The sequence below is a fragment of the Grampus griseus genome, assembly GCF_964374135.1.
Source record: "Grampus griseus genome assembly, chromosome: 19".
Lineage (NCBI taxonomy): Eukaryota > Metazoa > Chordata > Mammalia > Artiodactyla > Delphinidae > Grampus > Grampus griseus.
Genome location: NC_139013.1, coordinates 41704963 through 41731367, shown reverse-complemented (window position 1 = coordinate 41731367; position 26405 = coordinate 41704963). Strand labels below are relative to the sequence as shown.

Sequence of the window (26405 nt, the reverse complement as noted above, 5' to 3'; positions counted from 1 at the left end):
GCGGCCATGGCTCACGGGCCCAACCGCTCCGCGGCATGTGGGATCTTCCCGGACCGGGGCACGAACCCGTGTCCCCTGCATCGGCAGGCGGACTCTCAACCACTGCGCCACCAGGGAAGCCCTCAACCTTTTTTTTTTTAATTTAAATATAGTTGTCATATAAATTACATTAGTTTCAGGTATACGACATAGTGGTTCAACATTTATATACATTCCGAATTGATCACCACAATGTCTAGTTACCATCTGTTACCATACGAAGTGATTACAATATTATTGACTACATTCCCGACATCGTACATACGTCACCATGATTTATTTATTTTATAACTGAAAGCCTGCATCTCTTAATCCTCTTCACCTATTTCTCCCAACCTCCCACGCACCTCATACTATTTGTTAAAAATCCCATTAAATGCTGTTGCAAGCAACACCATCTAATATATAAGCATCCAAAAGGCTGAAACTAAATGTGTAGGGGAAAATATGCTGAGAAAACACAAAACAAAGGTCAGCTGGGGAAGCTATGTTAATGTCAAACCAAACAGATTTTTTTTTTTTTTTTTTTTTTGCGGTATGCGGGCCTCTCACTGTTGTGGCCCCTCCCATTGCGGAGCACAGGCTCCGGACGCGCAGGCTCAGCGGCCGTGGCTCACGGGCCCAGCCGCTCTGCGGCATGTGGGATCCTCCCGGACCGGGGCACGAACCCGTGTCCCCTGCATCGGCAGGCGGACTCTCAACCACTGCGCCACCAGGGAAGTCCCCCAAACAGGTTTTTTAAATGATTTTTAAAATTCAGGCATATTTATTAATACATATAGTCAAATTCACCCTTTTTAAGGGTGCAGTTCAGTGAGTTTAAACAAATGCATACAATCGTGTTACCACCACCACAGTGAAGACATAAAACATTTCCACAGCCCCCCAAAACTTCTTGGTGCCCTTGGCAGTCAATCCCCCCCTCAATTCCCGACAACTGCTGACTGATTTCTGTCCCAATAACTGTGCCTTTTCTAGTATGTTATGTAAATGGAGTCACATAGAATGTAGCTTTTTGTGTCTGGCTTCTTGCACTTAGCATAACGCTTCTGAGAATCACCGATATTGTTGTAGGCTGTTCCTTTTTATTGCTCAGAGCAAATAAATTTTAAGAGAAAAAACTCTAGAAAAAGAGAAGATCGTGAGATAAGGATAAAAGGTTCAATTCGCTCACAAGACGTACTTCAAATTTGTATTGTGGAAAAAATAACCTTGAAATACATAACGCAGAAATTCATGGGAATTCCCTGGTGGCACAGTGGTTAAGAATCAGCCTGCCAATGCAGAGGACACAGGTTCGAGCCCTGGTCTGGGAAGACCCCACATGCCGTGGAGCAACTAAACCTGTGCGCCACAACTACTGAAGCCCGTGTGCCCAGAGCCCAACAAAAGAGAAGCCACCGCAATGAGAAGCCTGCGCACCGCAACAAAGAGTAGCCCCTGCTCACTGCAACTAGAGAAAGCCCGTGCCCAGCAATGAAGACCCAACGCAGCCGTAAATAAATACATTAATTTTTTAAAAAAGGAAAGAAATTCATGGATATAATCTGGCCCTACCTGTTACTGCTGTCACCTCCTATTTTCCCTTCACTCCCTCCACTCCAGCCAGACTGGCCTCCTTCAACTCCAAAGGCACGCTCCCAGCTCAGTTCCTTTGCAAGAGCCATTGCTCTGCCCAACATTCTTCCCTGAGATAGCCTCATGGATAACTCTCTCACCTTCTTCAAATCTTTGCTTATAGGTCACCTTCTTAATGATACCTCTCTTTTTGTTTGTTTTTTGCGGTATGTGGACCTCTCACTGCTGTGGCCTCTCCCGTTGCAGAGCACAGGCTCTGGACACACAAGCTCAGCGGCCATGGCTCACGGACCTAGCCGCTCCACGGCATGCGGGATCTTCCCGGACCGGGGCACGAACCCCTGTCCCCTGTATCGGCAGGCGGACTCTCAACCACTGCGCCACCAGGGAAGCCCTAATGATACCTCTCTTGACTGCATTATATAATTGTGCATCCTGCTATTGTGTAATACATTTATATATATATATTTTCACGTGGATCAAATTTGTTTTTTAAATAATGAAGATCAATAAAACCAGAAAAAAGAGGAACACTCTGGGATTCCACACTACTATAGATGCCAAGGCAGGCAACTTTTCCAGAAAGGACGAGTCCACAAGGTGAAACCTGCAGACAAGTCAGCTGGCCTTTCGTGGCTGTAATTTTGGCAGAATGATAGAGGCGGATGCTAGAATGAAGCGAACTAATACACAAATAGAGATAAGGATGGGAGACCCATAGAATATTAAGACTAATATCTTCACTATATTTTCAGTAAGTTATGGGTACATAACAACTTCAGGAACCCCTGTGGCATGTAGAGCGTAAAGCAATATAAATTCCGTGCTTCAGTTCTGTGACTATTTTTACCTAACGCAAAATGAAAAAGCTAAATATAGAATTGTTCCAGTGTTTGAAAGGAGTCGTTCTATTTAGGTTATGGAGCATGCCATCATAAAGACAGTCACTAAACCAAACCCCAAATCTCCACTTCCACAGACCTTGGCACTTTCAAAAGGAGCCATCCAGTGCCAACAGAATCCTAAAGGAAAAGTCTAACCTCACCTCACCAAACCACAACCACAAACACCATGGCTTCAGCAACCCTTTCCCCCACCATCCACATCTGTCCAAAGCATTTGCAGTCAGTTCTATTCCAATCTTTGATCATCCCATACCCAAACTGCTCAAGCTCCCATGACCAAAAAATTCTTTCTCTGAGATGCATACTCTTTTTATTGGTTTCTCTCTAAACTCTTTCCCTTTCAATCACAATTTTCTGGGACTGAGAAGTGCTAAAATCCAGACACAGATCTAGTTAAAATACAATAGAAATTTCACCCCATCCCCTAAATCGTGGAGACACTTATATTGGCCCCGTTGTTCACTGTCAGGAATACACCTTGATGTGCTCTAGATCTCCTAAGTTTGTTTTGCCCTGCATTCCTCCTCCTATGGATACGCTTTTAGAGGAATGACTCCGTCCCAGGTCCACAGAGCCTGCTAAGCACCAATCACAACCGTCATGGGGGATGCCACCTTAAAGTGACAGCTTCATAAGCTGCTCCCCTCCTGCATTTCTTATTTCCATGAATGGCGTCTCAATCCAAGAGCCTGGGAGTCCCCTATATGCCTCCTCATCCTCCACCCTGTCTCACTAGTGAGTCACCCAGTCCTGCTCAATGATTACACCTCCTATAGGTCTTTCTCCTATTTCCTCCCTAATCTGCCACCACCCACAGCTAGTCATCCACTCCTATCTCACCAGTTCCCACAGCAGTCCTCTTATTGGTCCCTGAGTCTAGCCTCAACCTCCACTGTGTCAGACATTCCTACCTTCTTCTATTCCACATGTGTCCCTTGTCGTGTCCCCTCACTGCACGGGCTAGAAAACTCTCAGACTACCATGCCCCTAGGTTCTGGAAGTGATTTAGGTTGCACCAATGAGAAGCTCTTGCAGGAGATTTGGAAAGCAGAAGAAAGGGAGAGACCACTCTTCTGGTGGTGGTGATGGCTGTCAGTAGTTCCAGCAGTCTCCCTGCTTCACTGCCTGGACACCACTTCATGCACATGCAGTGGTTGGAGGGGCAGAAGTTTCCTGACATCTGTCTGGATTGCCACCACAGGACTATGACCTTGAAACCAAGGATGGGGAGGGCCTCATTTCTCCTCCAGCCCACCCAGTGACTTTTATAAATACCTAATTCCCCATATTAAATCCCTTTCTGCTCAAAATACCTAGAGTGGTTTCTGTTTCCGGCAATGAACCCTAACTGATACAACTTCAAATTCATCCAGCAGATACTTACCTGAATAATTTACCACAGAAATAACACAACATACCCTTGCTCAGAACTCAGTGGTTTCCTATCTCCAAAGAATAAAATCTGAAGTCCTCAGCAAAGCATAACCCTTTGTGAACTGGTCTCACCTTCTTACCATCTCCCACAGCGGGATCAGCATTCTGTAAAGGGCCAGACAGTGAATATCTTAGGCTTTGCAGACCATATGGTCTCTGTCACACCTATTTAACTCTGCCATTGTAGCGTGAAAGTAGCCATAGATAATATGTAAATGAATGAGTATAGCTGTATTCAAATAAAATTTTATTTACAAAAAGAGGTGGTCAAGAGAATAAGAAGAAAAGACATAGACTGGAAGAAAATATTTGCAAAAGACATATCTGATAAAGGACTGTTATCAGAACTCTTAAAACGCAACAATAAAGAAAGGAAAAACCTGATTTAAAAAATGGGCAAAAGACCTGAACAGACACCTCACCAAAGAAGATATACAGATGGCAAATAAGTATTTGAAAACCTGCTCTACCGCGTACATCATCAGGTAAATGCAAATGAGATACCACTACATGCCTATTAGAATGGCCAAAATCTGGAACACTGACAGCACCAAATGCTGGTGAGGATGCAGAGCAACAGGAATTCTCATTCATTGCTGGTAGGGGTGTAAAATGGTACAGCCATTTTGGAAGACAGCTTGGCAATTTCTTATACTCTTACACTCTTACCATACAACCTAGCAATTGCTCTCCTTGGTATTATCCAAAGGAGTTGAAAACACATCCACAGACAAACCTGCACAGGGATGTTTACAGCAGCTTTATTCATAACTGTCAAAACTCAGAAGCAACCAAGATTTCCTGTAGGTGAATGAACAAACCATGGTACATCCAGATAATGGAATTTTATTCAGTCCTAAAAAACAAATGAACTATCAAGCCATGAAAAGACATGGAGGAACCTCAAATGCACATTACTAAGTGAAAGGAGACAATCTGAGCTACAAACTTTATGATTCCAATTATATGACATTCTAGAAAAAGGCAAAACTATGTAGACAGTAAAAGGATCAGTAGTTGCCAGGAATTAATAGGGAGGAAGGTATGAATAGGCAAAACACAGGAGATTTTTAGAGCCCCGAAAGTATTCTGCATAATACTACAATGGTGCATGCAAGTCACTACACATTTGTCAAAACTCACAAAGTGTACAACAGCAAGAATGAACCCTAATATAAACTATGGACGTTGGGGGGTAAAGTCCCTCATTATCATTTGGGATAATGATGTGTCAATGTAGGTTCAGCGATTGTAACAAAATGTACCACTCTAGTGTGGGATGCTGATAGCAGGGGAGGCTGTGTGTAAGTGGGGCAGGGGGTATATGGGAAATCTCTGTACCTCATACTCAGTTTTGCTATGAACCTAACACTGCTCTAAACAAACAAACAAACAGGTGGCAGCCTGGATGTGACCTGCAAACAATGGTTTGCTTCAGCTATCATCCTGAATATCTATGTGTCCACGTTACCAAATGACTAATATGTCCTCGAATATGCCAAGTTCTCTTTTTCTCCATTGCATTTTCCCACGCTGCTCCCTCAGCCTGAGTGACTTCCCTTACCCCCACTTCAATGGTCTGCAAACTCCTTAAAAGTACAGCTCGAATGTGTGAGGTTTTCCCCTAAACCCCACCAGGTGGATTTAGGTAAACTTTCCACTGCCTTCACTCACCATCACTATGGGGTCCATTGCACTAAACTAGAATTCTCACCTGTGACTCTGTCTCCTACTGGGTGCCAGTCCTCGATGTCAGGGGCTGTGGCTTTTCTTTTTTTTTTTTTTCGGCTTTTCATCTTTTTATCACCACAACCTAGCTCACAGCCTGGCACTCATGTCTGTGGAACAAATATTGCCTCCAATTGCAGATACTTCGGATACTTGCCTTACTTTCTGGCACATACCACACCTCTCTGGGCTCAGAAGAGATGCCCAGTAAAGACCAATGAAATAAATGCATCTGAATAAATAAACGTATAATAGGGAATTCCCTGGCGGTCCAGTGGTTAGGACTCTGTGCTTCCACTGCCGGGGGCCTGGTCGGGGAACTAAGATCCCACAAGCCTCGCAGCATGGCCAAAAGCAAACAAAAAAAATGTACAATAATGTATAATGCATAATTTTAATTAGTGCAGATTTAATAAATAATAATTGATTAATAAATTAATAATTAATTAATGTATAAATTAATGTGTAATTAATCTCCAGGATGACTTTTCGATGTCTGCCTTTGAGAACGCAGTGGGGCTCCTGTCCACAGTCTCAATCCTATTCCTTATACACCACCTGCTCAGAAGAGAGCCCTGAAAGCTCCTTCTGTGCAGGGACCAGATCTTAGCTATCAATGAACGAGTAAATGAAGTACACGTATTCCTTTTCTTACTCCTTTCTCATCCCCAGTAATCGTAGTGAGGCTAGAGCTAGATTTTAAGTAAAAGCTATTGGATGGGAGGCCTGAACTGTAAAGATGCTGGGTTCAGTGTCATGCTGACAGGGTGACATCGCCACATGACTACAGTTCCAAATCAATTAGCCTTTAGTCATCTCAGTGGAAGGACAGGTGAAAGTGGCCAACAATGACAGAGTGCCTGAAGGCTCAGTTTCTATCCACCCCTCGTTACCCCATTAGTTTTGCTTCCCAGGACTCCCAGCAGTGTTCCCAGCAGTCTCAGGCCCCGTTAAGTTTATTTTTCTTTCCTTTCTGGGCTAGGCTGTCTGCAGACACAGCTGATGAGCTATTTAGAGCTCACCAGAGACCTTGCGCCTTTCTATGCCGCCGCGATTACAGCTCTTTTACATCTCCAGAGGTCACTGATTCCAAGGCAAGGGAGTCAATAAATCGGATATGTTTTCATCAAAGCAGGATAAAAAGGGAGAGAGGAAAGGAGGCTGGATGAAAACTTATTACAGGAGGGTCTGAACTTTCACATGTAAAAGAATCGTGGGGGGGTTTGTTAAAATCTAGATTCCAACCAACACTGCCCAGTAGTGACAGTTGATGGAGGACGGAGGCCTGCAGCCCTTCACACCAAACACATGCACACACTCACGCACATTCACATATACTCTTACAATAAATATGTACATAATACATAATAAAGAAAAATTAATTATTTAAGCCCCTATGTCTAGATTCTTAACCAAGATCCCTTTCACAGTTTTCAGACCTATTAATGAAAAACTTTAGGAACCTAAAAGCAAGTTCAATGCATTCTTCCATTTGTTGGTACCGTTTCCCTGTGTGACGATGGAAAATCTACGGGGATTCTGGATGGAGGAGCTAGTTACTCAAGTCAGAAGAAATCTTAAGGCTATGCTTGGAGCAGCAGCAGTGCTCACGGGCAGTCCTATGGTTTCACCCATTAGGTGACATCACCTTAACTCCCTGGTTTCATGTAATAGCTGAGGAGTGGGGAAAAAAATCACAGGTGATGAAGAATCAGCAAACCACAGAGGGACTCCAACGCCCTGGCTTTTCTAACCTAGCGGTAGCTCTGAAGAAAGCTGCCGGTACCAGAGTGGATCCCCTTGCTGGGTTCTTTCCCCCTCCACGTCCACCACAGCACTAGCTCTTCTAGTTCACTAGTTAGCACCCTCACGTGTTAGCCCCTAAGACACTGTACTGAACCTTTGGACAGTGGACAAGTCTCTCTGCAAACCCACGCCCCCCCTCGCCTCGGTCTCTCCCTCTCCACATGCTCATCTTTCCTCTTTCTGAGCTTCCCGTGACACTCGCCATTTCATATACATCGTGTACACCATGAAGACTGTGCGCTCACTGTGGAGAGCAGACACCATGTTTCTGGCAGGCCTCGTGCAAGGCGATGTGTGCACGACACCGCGCACACATGAGAACTGCAAAGCCTGAATTGACTTAGGCACGGTTCCCAAGCTGGCCCTCATTCCAGCAAAATAAAATAAACACTGGGGGATTATTAAAGGGTGTGGTAGGCCCTCCCTGTGCCAACTAGCACACACTCTCCCAGGGGACTCCATAACACACTGGAATAAGGAACGCTGGCTGAGGACGCAGGGCAGGACGGCACACTCACAGACAGAGCCCTGGGTACACCACGTAATGGCCCCTGCTCCAAACACCAAAGGGCCTCCTGGGCCCCCAAGATTACTGCTGTTCTGACACATGATCTGGCAGTGACCAGCTTTCATCTGGAATCCTTTCCCAAGGCCCAAACTAAATTCTCCCACCTGAGATTTCTAAGTAACAGGAGCACAGCCAACAAGGCCAACGTGAAGCATCGCCTTAGAATCCCTGGCTCCACTGCTATAAAGATAAACTGGGCAGAAGAGAAATGAGTGGTCATTATCGAGCCTGGAGAATCCCTAAGTTCTGAAATCTGTCTACCTCGATGGCACACAACAATTTCTCCAACCTAACACCATCACTATACAGTTTACCTAGGTTGGTGGATGACAGTTTTTGTATTATGAAGAATACAGTGTAAACCAAAGAATATATTAAGTATATAGTCAATTGAAAAAAGAATAATAAAATGAACACCCAGGGCCAAGAAATAGCATCCCCCATACCCAGAAGCTTTCACTGTGCTTTTTCCTCATTAAGCCCACCAGTGACAACCATCTTCCTGAATTCAGGGTTAATTCGCATTCCCTTCCAATTTTTATAGTTTTACCACCTATGAAAGTATCCATAAAAAATACATGGTTTCAGTTTACATTTTTGAACTTCACATAAATGACATCATACTATATATTTTTTCTGTGATCTGCTGCTCTTGTTCAACATTATGTTTCTGAAATTCTACCACAGTGATGCAACTATCTTTCCTCCATTTTTGTTATGGGACGCCATTTCATTGTAGGACTAAACAACGATGTACAATATTAACTCTTTCTTTACTCAGCCAGACCCACCGACTGGATACTAACATGGTCTGTCTGCTAATAAATTTATGCCATCGGTGGCGATCCTGTGCTGGCTTCCATGTGGCAGCTCAGATGGCAAAACAACTAGAGATGTTTCACCTGATGATCCCTAAATAGTGAGAAAGATCCCAGTAAGAGACGGAGCTTTGAGGCCTTGTTTAGCAAGCACGTGGTAGCTTTGCTGGATGAGCTTGGGTAGATGAACCCTTAAGATAAAACTCTTACACGGTTCCAGTTCTATGGCTGTATAAAGCAGGGGAAGGAGAGGAAAAGGCTGCTTTCACATTGTAATCTTCACCTTCACGGGCACATCAGAGCACCTTTGATCATGGAGAACAGCACCCAAGTCCAAGAAAAACCAACCATTCAGACGGCGAAAGCTAAATATTTAGTCTGGGAGGCGGCAAGCAGAAGCCCGTCATTCTCTCTGCCACAGGAAACCAAGGACAGCGGAGGACTGTCCCTGAATCCTGAACGTTAGATTCACCACCCTCCTAACTACAGTCTCCTGGACAGGAATGCTTCAGTAATGCCGTGCTTCCCAGGTTTGGGTGTGGGGATGTGGGGCGCAAAAGACCGTCTCCAGATGCAATTCCTGGCCACCTTCACTGAGCGCTCCCAGTGTGCAAGGCTCTCAGACTGACAGAACTCATCTCAGTTAATTCCTACAGTGACCCTGTGAGGCAGGCGATGTCCCCATTTCATGTCTGAAAAAACTGAGAGGCTGAGCATTTCAGTGACTTGTCCAATATTGTATAGCAAGTAAATGACAGGCCAGGATTCAATCTACATCTGATTCCAGAGCCTCACACTCATCCAGCAGACTACTCTGCTACCCCGTGTGCACGGTGACCTTCGTAACTGCGGCAGCAGTGGGGAAAGGGGGGTCTTAAGGATGCAGAAGAGACTGCCTTTGGGCCATACATCCAAAAGTGTTTGCTGCTGAATGGCAGCAGGTTCCATGCGAACACACAATAAATACTTAGATGGAAGAGGCCTGTGAAAATTCAGAGGCCATGCATGGAAAATGCTGCAGTAGCTGGGCAGGCGGAGGAGGACTCCCACACGGCTTCAGCTACCTAGAAGGCAATTTGCCCACTAACAATTAACTAGCATTGAACGTCCGCCATGTGTTATGGGCAAAAATGCGTCCGATTTTCTGCTGAAGTCTGCCTGCTGTTGTAACACTCAAGAATCCTCAACACATCAGCAAAGAAGCGCTATCCAGACACGTAAATTTCAAGACCTATCAACTAGAGAACTTCAGAGAGCAACAAATAGGTCAAGAACTTAAGTCCAAACGTTAAGAGCTGAACACTGCCCTCCAGCCCCAAATTAAGTGACATCAGTTGTGTTTGACACCAATTTTCCAAGTCAGCTAAAAGACTAAGATGGTAGTTACTAGCACCAGAGCTAAGGAGGCATCATTCTCAGAGTGAATGTCTGAGGTGTTCCTCTCCACCAGCTACTCACCATTGAAGAGATTTTCTTTTCTCTAACTCTGGGCGCCAATCATGCCTTTGTTGATATAAGATTTGCCAGTTATATCGTTGGTCCTTACCCTGTGAGAGTCGACTACTTATCTCAACCTTCAAATCACTCTTCTCTGTGACTCGCTAGATGACTAGTCTTCATGGTATGAGGTAGTTAAGACCTTTGCAGAGGCTTGGAGAAAAGATGACAGGCAAATAGCACCTCTGCTTCTAATGATGCTATAGACAAAAGATCCAAACATCCAACCCCCTCTTGTTCCTGACGCCTGCCAAGCATCAAGACCTCACAAACCCTCAAAACAACCAAATCCAGAGAGGCTGAAGGCTGTCCTCAGAGGGATCTTTCCAGATGTTGTGGGTATTGGTTAAAATATGCTTTGTTTCTTAAAGCATTATTCCCCCACCGCCCGGGATTTGTTTGGGAGGATTTTTACCAGTTATTCGCCTACTCTCTGCAGATACAAACTACATTCCATATGATTCTTTTCCTTAAAATTTCCTTAAAATGTCTGGGGATTTTGTACATTGTAATAAACAATAAAACAGGTTCCCGGGACTTCCCTGGTGGTGCATCGATTAAGAATCTGCCTGCCAATGCAGGGGACATGGGTTCGAGCCCTGGTCCGGGAAGATCCCACGTGCCGCGGAGCAACTAAGCCCGTGTGCCACAACTACTGAGCCTGCGCTCTAGAGCCCGCGAGCCACAACTACTGAGTCCATGTGCCACAACTACTGAAGCCCGTGCACCTAGAGCCCATGCTCGGCAACAAGAGAAGCCACCGCAGTGAGAAGCCTGCGCACCTCAACGAAGAGTAGCCCCCGCTCGCCACAACTGGAGAAAGCCCATGCACACAGCAACGAAGACCCAACGCAGCCAAAAATAAATAAATAAATAAATTTATTTATTTATTTAAAAAAGCAGGTTCCCAACCTCCTCCCCATCTCTCAAATACACTTAAAATTATTCCTCTGCCTGGGAATTCAGTGACCGTGGAAAGGAGTTTGCACCATTAACACAGGTATAAGATGGGAATGTCGGTAAATAAAATTAAGTCATTTGGGATGTATATAACAAGTATAATACAGGTCAGACTCTGTGTGCAGGAGGTCTTAACCAACACTCCAAAGGGAATCATGGATCACCCCCCGCAAATAGAAATGTACAGACAGAAAATTTCACATACAAGGAACCACTGCTCTGAGTGTTCCTATGTGCATCCTGGAAGGATAACTGTGGCTACTGTACCTGATGCATAAAAAGCAGTCAAGCTCTGTTCAACAGTTCCTCTCGGCCAAATAACCCACTGAGTCAGTCCCAAGCTTTGTCAAGGCACCCTTGACCCTTCCGAGAATCCTGAGTTTTGTATTCCTCTCTGGGCCATCTTAACATACTTATAAGTCAGTTATAAGCTCTCTGGAAATTTCCAACAGTTTCTAACAAAAATTGTTCCTCGCCGCTTCCCAACATGTTTTCAAGAGCTCTAAGCAACTTCCAGGCTCCTCCTCATTCACAAGGAGGGAGGTGTCTTACCGGGATCTCCCACCAAAGCAGTTTGTGCTGGGGGGCTGGTGCCGGTTCTCTGGAGTGACAGCCGTCCCGCTGGATTCTCTCGAAGGCGGCTGTGAACCTGGAAAAGGGAACAATCGCACAAAAAAAAGACAGAAACGTTGAGAAGCTCACACCTCTGTTTGAGATGTGGGTACAGGAACAGCGCTAAGTGCATGTTTTAAAGTTACCCACCCCAGGGGGACACCAACGGTCCAGCAAGCTGCAGCCTCCAGCATGACAAGGACAGGGACGGCTGGGTGAGGTCTGATCAGGGCTGCGGAACAGAGGGGCTCAAACCAGGGCAACAGCTCTTCCCAAGACCTTCAAGAATGTCTAAGGCACTTACAAGCGTGTTGCCTTATACGTTAAATGAACCACACCCCGTGAGACAGAGGATAGATGCTGGCCATGCAAAGTGGAAGCAAGGAATTGGGCATCTCTCCACATCGCAGCAACCAGAGAGCTTTTAAAAAGCCAAATCAGATTCTATCTAAATCAAATCATGATACTCTCCTGATTAAAAACCCCTCAACAGCTTTCTACTTCTTAGGTTGAGGTTCACAATCCTTACCAAGGTCTTCGAGGCTGTGTGACCTGACTGACCTCACCTCCCAGCACCTCCTTCTCGCTCCCCACGATCCAGCTGCCCTGGCTGCCTCTGTACCCGCTGCAGGCCACGTTCGCTCCCACCTCAGAGCCTCTGCATGTGAGACCCCTCCACCTCTTACTCAGCCGCCCCTACACCCCACACCCCCTGCCTTGGCCTGTCCAAACTCCTTATACTCCAGCAGGACTCAGTTTCCTCAGGGAAACCTTCCCTGGCCCCCCAATTTAGATGAGATTCCCCCTCAAGTAAAGGAATCTCATACCACCCAGTACTCCTCCTTCATAGATTTGTTCACAGTTACAGTTATATAATTATTTCTGTGTTTACTCATTTGATATCTAACATCCCCTGCCCCTGCCAAGTAGATCACAAGCTCTAGGGAGTAGAGACCATGTGAATTTTGCCCCTGACGTCTGGCTAGCACCCGGTCCAAGAGCTAGTACACACCAGGTGCTCAACTGTGGATGTATGTGCTGAATGAGTGAATGATGCAGGTTTTTCTAGATGCACCAAAAGTACCCCAAGCACCATGGAGGTCAGTTGAGGGAGGATTCTCAGACGTCAAGGCCCATCCAATCACTGAGATTCCACTCAAATGCCCTTCAGATAGAATTCAAACCCCACCCCTTGAAGCTACAGAAAGCCTGCTTGGGGCCTGGAAGGTGCCGTAGTTACATCACGCTTAACAAGAAAAATTATGGAGAAAGCCAACCGGTTTTGGACCTCAGACTTCATGAAGTAATTTCCTGCTAGATCCAAAAGTGACTAATTTCAAACTAGATGAAAAGAAACAAACCGCCAACATTCAGGACAGAGCAGGAGACACTCCAATTTCCCTGCTTCTTGCCTGTATTCAGCTAGTGTGAATCTCTGAGACACACAGTTCCCCTTTTCCAACCAAGGCCATCTCATAAAAGACACTCTCAAGCTCTCCAGGAAGTTTAACTGGATTGGGAAGAAGAAGTAACATTTAATAAAGATGTTTTATTTTACAAAGTCCATGTGGGATGAAAACATGTTTTTCTCTGCTCTAGAACCAAAACAACAACACGCTTACAAAGGCTTGGTATTTATTTTGGTCCTTTAACAGAAAACAGTCCTTGAAAAATCATGTCCTGATTGTGATCCATGATGCTAAGAAGTGTCAGGGGGCTTCCCTGGTGGCGCAGTGGTTGAGAGTCTGCCTGCCAGTGCAGGGGACGTGGGTTCGAGCCCTGGTCTGGGAGGATCCCACATGCCACAGAGCGGCTGGGCCCGTGAGCCACAACTACTGAGCCTGCGCGTCTGGAGCCTGTGCTCCGCAACAAGAGAGGCCGCAATAGTGAGAGGCTCGCGCACCGCGATGAAGAGTGGCCCCCACTTGCCGCAACTAGAGAAAGCCCTTGCACATAAACGAAGACCCAATACAGCCATAAATAAATAAATAAAATTAAAAAAAACAAAAACAAAAACTGAGGCTCAAAGCAGTTAAGGGACTTGCCCAGGACCCCTAAGCCTCAGTTTAAAAAAAAAAAAAAAAAGAAGCGTCAGGGCTGGCTGTGCAGTACCCAAACCCAGGTACCTGGTAGAGAACCAAGATCTGGGCACCTCCTCTGCCCCGCCCTGCCCCGCCCTGCCCCATCCCGGCACAGCCCTGGGGAGCAGGGCGGCACTCACCATCCGTCACGGCGCTGCCATTAGGCACGCTTCCCAGATCAACAGCCGGCCCGTCCAGGAAAATTGTCAGCTCACCACCCGAGACAACACCGCCTTTGTTCTCTGTCTGCAGGTTCAGGGTCAGCTGTGTGTTCTCCACTGTTGGACACAAAAAGCAACATGGATGGACAAAAGCAAATGCACACTGAGTTCAGATTCTGTAAGTTATAAGCTCCCACTTCACTGACTCTGGCTTTCCTGCCAACTTTCTTCTACATCTTCAAACTTGTCTCGTGGCACAGAAAAAGGAACGGGAAGGAATATGCCTAACTGTCACCACGGTATCAGGCTGGTGGGGAAGGCTGTGCTCATTTTTTTCTGAACATTTTATATAGTTAGGTTCACTAGGTAATTTCTACTTTATTTATTTGTTTGCTTATACCTGCAGGACTGTAAGAAAAGAGTAAGAGATACTGACGGCATACAGAGGAAGAAAGCAGTTACAAATAGCATCCCCCCACCCACAGGAAGAGGGGTGGCAAAAAGAATCGAAACAGGTCAGGAGACCCTAAAGAAATGCTATCAGGAGTCATCTCTAGATAAAGGATTTCAGGGACTTATTATTTGGGCTAAAAAGTGTTTTTTAATTTTCAATCCGGAAAATGTTTCACTTTGAAATAAGGCGGAAAAAAGTTTAAAACAACAAAAGTTCAGTACAAGCAAGTCAGCCCCGTCGTTACACGGTCCTGGGTAAGTCCCACAGGGAGAGACTAGTCAACACCTGGCTCCATCAGTGAGGTAAGAAGGCAGCTCAGAGTCACCCAGCCCCTGGAACACTAGGCAAATTCAGCCCTGTGGGTGAACAAGAAACAGAACTAACTGGCACGAGGCAGAAGCACCAAACCCTAGGCAGGCTGGAAACTGCTGCGCACACACCCCTGACCCCACCCACCAAGCCTGGCCACACCGAATGGCCTCCATCCAGTTACTGCTGAGGACCCAGAGCCTCCAGTTCAGAGCTGTTCAATAATTACCAAGAAAGAGCAGCGTTTATGAAGATTTCCAAAGAGTATGCAGCCCTTCCATGCCACCCCACATCTTACAAAGCCAGACCAGGAAAGTGCCACATATTCCAACCTCCTTCCCCACCCACAGTATCCATCAAACCGCCACTTCATTTTCTCTCTTTGTTGCTACTGTATTATTATAAGCTGGTTTTCTAGAACAAGGCAGGGCATGTATAAATAACTACCTCCATGAGCATTTCCTAGAGACAACCTCCCCTCACCAAAAAAGTCTACCCTGCATCTCTCCAAGAAACAGACACAGCCCTTTAAGAACCTAGCAAAAAAAAAAAAAAACAGTCTCGATCAATTCAAGGATCTACTATAATAAGGTAGAAACCAGTTTTCCCTCATGTTTTCAAGCTCTTGAAGCACCTCTCCCTCCCCTTAACCTTTCTTCCCTGTGATGGATCTCTCCAAATCCTTTTGAGTCTGTTTTCAGTCAGTTTTACTAAGGGGCTTGGTGAGTTCCAAATATTTCTATAAAAGAACACTTGCAACCTGAAAACTAGCTCCTTCAAAAGTCCAAGAGAGGGAAAGAACTGAGGCCTTTCAACCAGCACCACATGCCCGCCGTGCAGACGAGCCACCTTGGAGATGGATCCTCCAGTCCTGGTCTAGCTCTCAGATGATTGCGGCCCAGCCAATGTATCGAGTGCAACCTCGTGGAAGATCCCAGGCCAGACTGCCCAGCTAAGCCGCTCCCAAAACCTGACTCACCGAAACTATGAGGTAATAAATGTTTATTTATTTATTTTTCTAAAGTCAAGGAGCACCTCCCTACTCTATCATACTGAGATCCAGGGTATAAGTCCCTAGCAGGCAGCAAAGCACAGAGGTCGAGGGTGGGTACCAGTCAGACAGACTGCATTCAAATCTCAGTTCTATCTAGTACTATGCGGTACTACACAAATTACTTAACTTGAGCACTGGTCTCTCTACCTTGCAAAACAGGAGCAGTAAGAACACATTGTTCAGGTAACACATGTAATGAATTAAACAGCGCCTGGTAAATTCCCAATAAACTGTCATTTTTATTATCTCCCTGTTGACTCTCCTGTTTTTAGGCTGAAAAGTCCTGATTTCTCTCAATCTAATTTTTTCATTGTATACTTGCTCTTCTCCTGACCTTTCCAAGCCTTTTTCAGCTTTCGACAACAAACTCCAAGGTCAGCAAAAATCTTCCAAGATCACCCACATACCTATCACAAGGACGTATGGTCCTCTCATCTTGTATCTAGGACACTTCCTAAAGATGTCCGGTACACCACTCTCAGGAACATGCTGGGATGAGAATTCTAGAAGGGCTCCTTAATTCCCTTCTTGATATCTCAAAGGCCATCACTTTACAAATGGAGTGTGGGTACCTTTCCCCTCCTTTCTGGAAGAATGATAATGTTCAACAGGAAGCTGGAAGAGCCCAAGGCCTCTTGCTGCTAATTTCAACCTCCTAACAGCCACCCTGCCATGGTCCTCTGACAAAGCCAGGGGCAGAGCCCACATTTTCCTCTCCACGGTCTCAACTCAAAGCTCCAACTCAGCTCTTCTGTCTGGTTTACCTGCTCATCATGTCCAGCAGAGTCATTATATACATATAGGCTTGGAAGTTACCTTGCAACTCTTAGAGACACATCTGACCTTCAAAAAGAGCCAGTGACAGGGGAGGTTTTTTTTTTTCTTTAAACTAAGCTTTTGAGAACAAAACGCTCTACTGTTCTATTTACTTAAAAGAGAAACAGTTCAGAGAGACCTCTAAGCATCACTTCGATCATAACCAAGTGATCGAAGTGAGCATCACTCAGAGCAAGACAACTCAACACCCACATGCTTCCTGACATGATACAGGATGAAGTACACAACATCACTTTTTTTTTTTTTTTTTTTTTTTTGCGGTACGCGGGCCTCTCACTGCTATGGCCTCTCCCGTGGCGGAGCACAGGCTCCGGACGCGCAGGCTCAGCGGCCATGGCTCACGGGCCCAGCCACTCCGTGGCATGTGGGATCCTCCTGGACCAGGGCACGAACCCATGTCCCCTGCATCGGCAGGCGGGCTCTCAACCACTGTGCCACCAGGGAAACCCACAACATCACTTTTAAAGTCTTCTTTCAAAAGCATTTAACCTGAATCCAATCAAGCCTCGAAACCTCTTTCCCAGCTTACATGAAATAAGGGAATAGAGGAATAAATTCAGCGATACCACGAGGAAGCAATCAGACCAGCCCAGAATATGGGACATCCATGCGGTAACCATCCCAGACTCCTCGAAAAGTCAATGTCATTAAATAAATTTAAAAGGGGAGCGGGGGCAGGCAGGAAGAAGACTCTTTTAGATTTAAAGGAACATAAGTACCAAATGCCTTGCATAAATTTTGACAAAACCTTGGTTTGAAAAATACATTCTTGGGACGATTGGAGAAATTTGCATCCAGACTGGATATTGAATGATGTCTGAAATTACTGTCGATTTTCTTAGGTTCACTAATGGTACTGTGGCTGTATTTAGGAATGGTCTCATTCTCGGGAGATCCAAGAGTATATTATGATGATGTCTGCACTTATTCTCAAACTGTTTTGTAGGAAAATAGGCTGAAGTGTTCAGGAGTGACGTGTCACGATGTCTGCAGTTTACCTTCAAATGGTTCAGGGAAAAACACACACACCCCCCCACAGGCTCACACATACAGGTAAAACAAATGCAGCAAAGTCTTAAGAAGTGTTGGTTCCCGGTGAAGGGCATTTGGGCATTCATTGTGTTATTCTTTCAACTCTTTTGTATGTTGGAAAATTGCATGATAAAACATTGGGAAAGGGTTGTGTTTTTTTTTTAATTGGCACAGCTACTAAAGAATTAAACCTCAAAAAAAAAAAAAGAATTAAACCTCTGACAATAGAACATTGTTATTCTCTTAAAAAACAAAAACAAAAAGAACACACCTGAGCCAGGGGAGCACTACAATGCATAATGGGACTAAAGAAACCATTAGCTAATTGAGTGACAGACTTGAGCATACAGGGGAGGCTGAAAGGAGTAAGTGTGGCTGGAAAACATATACTGGAATCTGAGCTATAAATAGCAGCATTAGCCACCTCTCCTCTGGGGCCCTCGGGTTTCACTGCGGCAACGCCATCAACTCTACAAAGGGCCTTTCTCTTGTACCAGGTCTTCCCCCACCTTTTCAGGCACTGCTCAAAAATCAAGAAACTGATGAAAACATGGGTGTAGTAAGTCAAGTTCCAGAACTAGAACCAGATTGAGCGTAGGAGGCTCACCAGCCACCGTCCACCTCATCCGGCCCTGCTCCATCTGTAATCATGCAGTCCACACGTGTGCAGCGAGCACAAACTCTTCTGGTCGGTGAGATTCAACAGGCACAGAACAGACAAAAAGCTGTGCCCCGGGGGGTTTACATTCTGGTTGGGGCAAACAGACACTAGGCAATGTTTTTTGTTTTTAAAGTAAATTGCACAATCTGTTAGTGGCAAATGCAGTAGAAAAAAAATGAAAGGAGGGGAAGGGATGAAGAGTGCTAGAGGTGGAGGAGGGTCTGGAGTGGTGAGAAAGTCTCGCCAGGAAAGTGACAATGGAGCAAAGACTTCAAGAAGGATGAGGCAGGGGAGCCACGTAAGTATCTGGAGGAAGGATATTCTAGGCAGAGAGAGAATAAGACACAGAAGCCCCAGATGGGGGCACGCCTAGCAGATCTGAGGAATGGCAGGGAGGTCAGTGTGGCTGGAGTGGATGGGGAAAGAGAGGAGCAGGAGAGGAGGGTGGTAGGAAACCGGAAGGTCACAAGGAAGGCCTCGGAGCACTGGCATGGTCGCTGGCGTTTACTCAGCGGGAGATTGGGAGCCACTGGAGGCTCCTGAGCAAGGAAGGGACGTGACTTCTGTTGCAGCGCAGTCACTCCAGCTGCAGGAGGAGCAAGAGATGAAGCAGACAAGACGGGGGAGGAAGTCACTGCAATACTCCAGGCGGGAGTAGCTGGTAGCTTGGGCCAGGCGATGGCAGTGTCTTCTGGGAGCAGGGTAGCAGAAGGGAGACTCGCCCTTTCCCCCCTTTCCAGCACGTGTTAGGAAAGCCCCATGGCTCCCCACTGAGCACACTGGTCAGTCCCCACAGGCCCATCAGGCCCTTGGAATCAAAGCTTTGGGCAAATCATAGGCAGGGGCTGCAAAAAGCACAAACGTAGAGCATGGCTGGGGGAAGTCAGATTCAATTACGACCAAGTGGAACATATACAATGAAAATATTCCGATGGTAAGAGACTTTAGTTCCTCCGAAAAAGCCAAAGTCATGAGCTCACGCTAACTTCAGCAAATGTCCTTCTTCTCTTCTAAGTACCCACTGGTTACCAATACCTTGTAACGCTACTTTATGGAGGTCAACATACAGCGGTAGGGCTGGAGATTAGAAGCTAGGGGAGAAGAATTAGGAAAATCCTCAAGGACTGTGCCAGGAGATCCCTTTAAAAGCCGGCACACCAGAAGAGACAAGAAGACATAGCGTGCTTCCTGGTAGAAACACACACCACCTCATTAAAAAGAAAAAAATAAGAACCTGGATCAGATCAAGTCTCTAGATCTAGATCTCAACAGGTATGAGACTAAAAGAAACACAGAGGGACAGAGGAACATGTTAAAACACATTTCAGGGACACAAACAGCAAAACCCAATATGTGGGAAACTACAGGACAAACTGTCCAGTTTCTTCAACAATGAACTGTAAGGGATAAAAAGAGGAAGGAGAACATATTGGTTAAAAGAGAAAGAAGAAATTCCCTGGCAGTCCAGTGGTTAGGACTCCGAGCTTTCACCACCAAGGGCCCGGGTTCCATCCCTGGTTGCGGGGCGAGGGAGAGGGACTTAAGAGACTTATCAATCCTGTTTGGATCCTGATTCAAACAAACCAATGGTGGGGGGGAAATAATGTTGAAGACAGCTGGGGAAACGTTAAAAACTCTCTGAATATTTGATGAGATTAAATAATTACCATTAAGCTTCTCAGGTATGAAGCTGGTATCATGGTTATGGTGTTTAAGAGCCCTTATCTTTAAGAGATCCATACTGAAATATTTGTAAATGAAACATGTCTGAGATTTATGTGAAAATAACCCCGTGGAGGGTGGGGTGGGAATGGCCACCTGTAGCCCGCTGTGGATCTGAGTGATGGGCACATAGGGGTTCATGGACTATTCTTTCTACTTTTGTGTATTTTGACATTTTCCATAATAGCTTTTCTTTTTCAAGCCAGCATACCTAAAGAACAAACAGTGAGTGTAAACTAAAAAACTTACACAAATTCAATGTTACATACACATTTTGAAATATGAAAAGGTAGAAAATATACAATCAAGCTGCTTAGGGAGTAGCTCTGATGGTTATTTTCCCTTACTTCAAAGCCTCAGATTTGCAAATAGCTTCAGGTTAATAATTTCCTATTGGGAAGAGTTGTTACGTGCAACAAGGATGAGTAATATTTTTCTAAGACTTACTTTTTCCCTTTCCTGACATGGACTTTTTAATATTCTGTTTGCATATGGTACCAATAAGTATAGATAAATAGGGCATGGAAGTTGCCTTCCTCATTCCGACAGAAGAAAAAAACTACATAAACCAGAACTGCCAAACTGTGCCCCTATAGTGCAATTCAGTTAAGTCCAGAAGCCCTGCCTGGGCAGTTTCACTGCGGTGTATGGAGGAACTTTCTGCTTTAGAATCTTCTATCATCGCTGTCCTTCCCTGCTCTCACACCACCAAAATGTATGTGCATGTATATGCTTATATCGTTTAAGAGAAAAAATATTTTCTTCCTAACTCAGAATACAAATGTAAGGATTTACCTGGAAATTTGAGAAAAACAAAACAGGACACAAAGTAGGATATTTTTAAGGGAGACCAAGTACTCTCCGGCAAGAGTCTCAGAAGCCCGAGGAAGATGTGATTGATTTGGCCTTAACAGAGCTGTTCAGTGGAACAAACAAACCTCCTTCTTCCGGCCTCCTTCTGCCCTCAATCCCATAGGCCCATCAAAAGAAAGTGAAAATAAACAGGGCATTCATTAACAGGTCAGTGTTCATTCTACACGTAGCTGTGAAACACTAGTGCACAGAGGAACGGAACTGGAGGAAATTCCAGAAGGGCAGAGAGTAAACAGTCTCCTTTCCCTTCCCTGGCTCCCCGTTAACTCAGACACACACAGACTGGAGGCTACCCCAGGTTTAAAGAGAACACTGTTTCACATTCCCTTCGCAGTAAAGAAAGCCAGAGGCTTCCAGGATTTACTGCTACGATGTCTCTTTGGCTTCCAAACTTAGCCAGAGCCTAACAAGAGAAAGCCTCTTCTACCAAGCTAGTGGCACGCTGTAGACACTGGAATTCTTGTTAGGATACCAAGGTTGACTCTGCTTCACCCACCTTCCCTCGGCCCCCATCACTCAAGCCTTGGCAGAGACTTCCCAGAACACATGGTGTAAGGAAGCGTCTACCTTGGCCTTGAAGCTTCTTCTGTTCGCTGCTGCTGGGAACGTATCCTTAATTATCTCCAAATTAAAGTCTTGGCTGGGGCTTCCCTGGTGGTGCAGTGGTTAAGAATCTGCCTGCCAATGCAGGGGACACAGGTTCAAGCTCTGGTCCGGGAAGATCCCACATGCCGCAGAGCAGCTAAGCCCATGTGCCACAACTACCGAGTCTGCGCTCTAGAGCCTGCGTGCCACAACTACTGAGCCCAGGCGCCACAACTACTGAAGCCCGCGCACCTAGAGCCCGTTCTCCACAACAAGAGAAGCCACCGCAATGAGAAGCCGCACACCACAACGAAGAGTAGCCCCCGCTCACCACAACTAGAGAAAGCCCACACGCACCAACAAAGACCCAACGCAGCCAAAAATAAATAAAAGTTTAAAGTCTTGGTTGACTGACGGTTGCATAAACTCCTCTAAAAATGAAAAGAGCTTCATTTTACAAAGCCGGTTTTTAAACTTTTATTTTTCTCCTTTTTTTCTTGTGCATTCATTCAAGAAGCATTTTCTGGGCATCCTGACACTGTGCTAGAAGCTGGGTTATAATGAAGAAGGTAAATGGACATAGTCTCTGCTTTTAGGAACCTCACAAGTCAGTGGGAGAAACAGAAGTAACTAAATAATGTCACAAAGAAATGTAAAGTTGCAACTGTGAAACAGATTTCATGCAAGAGACCTTATGGTCCCATCAGCATATTTGGTGCTGGATATTTGGCCTGGTCAGGGCATCAGGAAAAGTTTCCTGAGGAACTGACAGCTCAACTGTGATCTGAAGTTTCAGGCAAAGAGCTAGCACGTTGCGGGGTGAAGCAGGTTGGGGAAGAAGACCAGTCAGAGAGGCAGGAGCAAAGTCAGAAAGGAGCCCTGAGAAGGCAGGAAAGGGTGGGCTCCAAAGCATGGATGGAGAGTCTGTCCTTCACATGGGAGGAAGAGGGACGGCTCGCCTCCAACCACAAGAATGATGGAGGAGAGATTAGGCACATGCATCCTCGTTTCAGTACATGACAGATTCGTCAGTCATGATCGTCCTTATTTCTCTTGATTCAGGGTCACAGTGTTCTACAGTCCAAACCCCTGAAGCTACACATGCTTTTCTTTACTTACAAAAAAATAAAAAACAAAAAAAATGGGGCTTCCCTGGTGGCGCAGTGGTTGAGAGTCCGCCTGCCGATGCAGGGGACGCGGGTTCGTGCCCTGGTCTGGGAAGATCCCACATGCCGCGGAGCGGCTGGGCCCGTGAGCCATGGCCGCTGAGCCTGCGCGTCCGGAGCCTGTGCTCCGTAACGGGAGAGGCCACAACAGTGAAAGGCCCGCGTACCGCAAAAAAAAAAAAAAAAAAGCACTGACACAGACACTTCAGAACTGGCTATTCATCTGAGTCATCTATCTAATAAGGTACATTATAGACAAAGAGTCCCTCTTGAATCAACTGAGGGTCCCCTTCACGTAGGAAACAAAAAAAAGCCTCATCTGTCTTGGTGAATCTCACTGTTTGTAAAGCTATAGCCTATTTTTAAAGTGATTTAGAGGAAATAAATACAGATCTGGGAAAGTTGCATTTTTAGGATAAACTGTCAGTTCACATTAATTACTGTGGCCTTGTCATTGGAGCTCCTCTATCCCAAGGCGGGGGTGGTCCTCATCACCCATTAATTCGGAGGATTCCTAGACTAGTCCCATCTGAGCAGCTCATCCATTATCGGAGCAGCTCATCCATTCTCTGCGCCCTCAGGGAACCTCGGTGACTATACCACCTCTCCCCGTTGCACAGAATTGAGGACGTGTCTGTAAACAGAGCAGAGAAAGGGTTTCAATGAACAAACCTCCTTTTCAACGGTCTCGGAATAGTGAAATCCAGGAGCCCAGCTAGAAGAGCGCTTTCATGGTTAAGGTTCTGCTTTTAAACAAATCAGCAAAGTGGAGGAATTGGATGAAGGTAGCCAAAAAGTACAAACTTCCAGTTGTAAGATAAATAAGGACCAAGGATGTGATGGACAGCGTGGTGACTACAGTTAACACTGCTGTCTGATCTATTGGAAAGATGCAAAGACAGGAAATCCTAAAAGTTCTCATCACAAGGAAAAAAAACACTTTTTTCCTTTATTCTTTTTGTATCTACCTGAGATGATGGTTAACTAAACTTATTGTGGTAATCACTTCACAATAAAAAAAAATTCCCCCTTTTAAAAAATGGCTTTTGAAAAATTACAAATCTCAAATGAGTGAAATATTATGCCACAATTAAGATTTGGATGGGGCTTCCCTGGTGGCGCAGTGGTTGAGAATCTGCCTGCTAATGCAGGGGACACGGGTTCGAGCCCTGGTCTGGGAGGATCCCACATGCCGCGGAGCAACTAGGCCCGTGAGCCACAACTACTGAGCCTGCGTGTGTGGAGCCTGTGCTCCGCAACAAGAGAAGCCGCCATAGTGGGAGGCCCGCGCACCGCGATGAAGAGTGGCCCCCGCTTGCCACAACTAGAGAAAGCCCTCGCACAGAAATGAAGACCCAACACAGCAAAAATAAATAAATTAATAAACTCCTACCCCCAACATCTTAAAAAAAAAAAGATTTGGATTAATGATTATGAAGAGTGAACAACATGGAAAATCATTTACACTACAAGGTTAATTTTAAAAAAAACAAGAACATGAAGTTATAAAAAGCACCCTATTATTAAAACCCTGTAAAAATAAGTATGTAAAGGGGCAAAGAAATAAATGAAGCAGAGAAAAACAATAAGTTGTGTTTGAAGAGTCAGATTATGAAGTAATGGTTTCACTTTTTAAATTTCCATTATCTGCACAGTGCATATGTATTTTTTCTCAATTTCCAATATCAGTTACACATGTATACAGAAGTGTTTACAAATGAAATGACATGATGCCTAAGATTTGCTTTCAAATACATCCCCAAAAAGTGGGGGCTAGAGATGAAAGACAACTGGACACGTGCTCCTCATTGTTCAAAGTGGGTAATGGATACAGGATGACTCAGTCATTATATGATTCTCTCTACTTTTATTTATCTTTGAAACTTTCCATAATAAAAAGTTTAAAAATTTCCCCATTTATGCTATATAATATTTGCTCCACAATAAATAACATTAACTTACAATTTTTTAAACAACATGCTTATTATTAAAAATTCAAGCAGAAATTCAAACTATGAAAAAAAGAAAAAGAAATTCAAAATATGATGTAAGCACACACATTCCAAACCCTTTCCCCATGACATAGGTCACTGTCGTCAACTTTGTATGAAGTCACCAGACTTGCAAACACCAGCACAAAAACACACGTATAAACTACACATACAAAAGTGAATTCACCCTAGGCCCACAAGTCGTGCCCCTTGACTTGTAAAGTATCCTAAGAATCTTTAAAAATATATACAGAAGCAATCTATCTGTTGAGGAGGGTTTTAGGATTGAGGGAGCAGCACGTTCAAAGGGAATTCAGCCTTTACCACAAAGTCCCCGGCCCCAAAAGAATGAATTCATGTAATACCCGTGTAAATAAACATTAATCAGTTAATTAGGAGTGGGAGGGAGGGAAGACACAGACGTCATATTCTGAGAACTGTGTGCCTTGCTATCCTGTACATAATAAACAGCATCCCCCAGGCCGGGCCTGACGCTAAGGTGAAAATCTCCACTCTGTACCTGACCGTAGCACTGACCGCACCACGCGTGTAACTGTGGCACTCTCACTCTGATCCAGGATCGCTTTCCCTCCCAACTCACCACTCTCCTACAAGAGTAAGTCTCCTGCTCTAAGAAAAATGCGCCTAGAATCCCAGAAGATTGAAGGAAAAGAGGAAATCATGTACTCCGATGAGCTAAACAAGGTCTGATCTTCATATGACCCCAGCAGCCGCGGTGTCTCCCCTGAAGAACCTGGGAGACTGGATGGGCAGGCAGGCGGGAGCCACTCTCAGGGAACTGGCACAAGGAAGAGGCCCCGTCATCAGATGCAATGTTTCAGGGTTGGTTTTTTTTCTGGCAAGCGGAAGGAAACTGCTCATATCCAGGCAACAGTCTCATTTTCCTATCTCCAGACTGAGATATGCTGGGCGTGTAAATGACACACCAGATCTCATGTGTTAAAATGATAACATTTGGTATATATTGGACTAAAGAAAATAGATCATTAAAACGAATTTCCCCCCTGTTTATTTGTTTTTACTTTCTCTAATGTGGCTACTAGAAAACTTTAAATTGTGTCTGTGGTTCACATCACATTTCTACTGGACAGCGCTGCTTGGGCGCCTCCTTCCTGCTGTTTTTGGTCATAATCTTGAGCAGCTGTCTGCCAAGGCCCGGCCAGCCCCGGGGGCCTTCTCTGTGTAACTTGACTGAACTAAGCTTTTTCCTGCCTCCAAGCTTCCTTCAGCCTGGAATGCTTTTCTCCTTGTTGGCCTGGACAATCTCTTGTCATCCTTTTGCAGTTCTGGTGTCACTTCCTCGGGCGAGTCTTCCTTGACACTCCCTGACCCCAGGTTGACTCAGGACTCAGGACTCTAGGTTGAGTCCTGAATGATGTACTCCCAGAGCACCCTGCACTTTCCTCCAACGTATCTGTCACAACTGGAACAGTCTGCACCAGTTATTTGTCCAACATCTGTCCGCTTTCCTCTCTAGATCCTAAATTCCGAGACTGTCTGCCTTAGTTCACTG

At 45.3% G+C, this 26405-nt stretch overlaps 1 protein-coding gene across 1 annotated transcript in view; it reads right to left on the bottom strand.

Moving 5' to 3' along the window:
• The window catches only part of WWP2 (WW domain containing E3 ubiquitin protein ligase 2), a 145391-nt gene that overhangs the window by 73010 nt on the left and 45976 nt on the right, over window positions 1-26405 (bottom strand). The window contains exons 5-6 of the mRNA XM_082677164.1: window positions 14167-14304; window positions 11886-11982 (exon numbers count right to left, since the gene is read on the bottom strand). Coding sequence (XP_082533290.1) covers window positions 11886-11982; window positions 14167-14304 — 235 coding nt within the window. The remainder of the gene's footprint in view (window positions 1-11885; window positions 11983-14166; window positions 14305-26405) is intronic.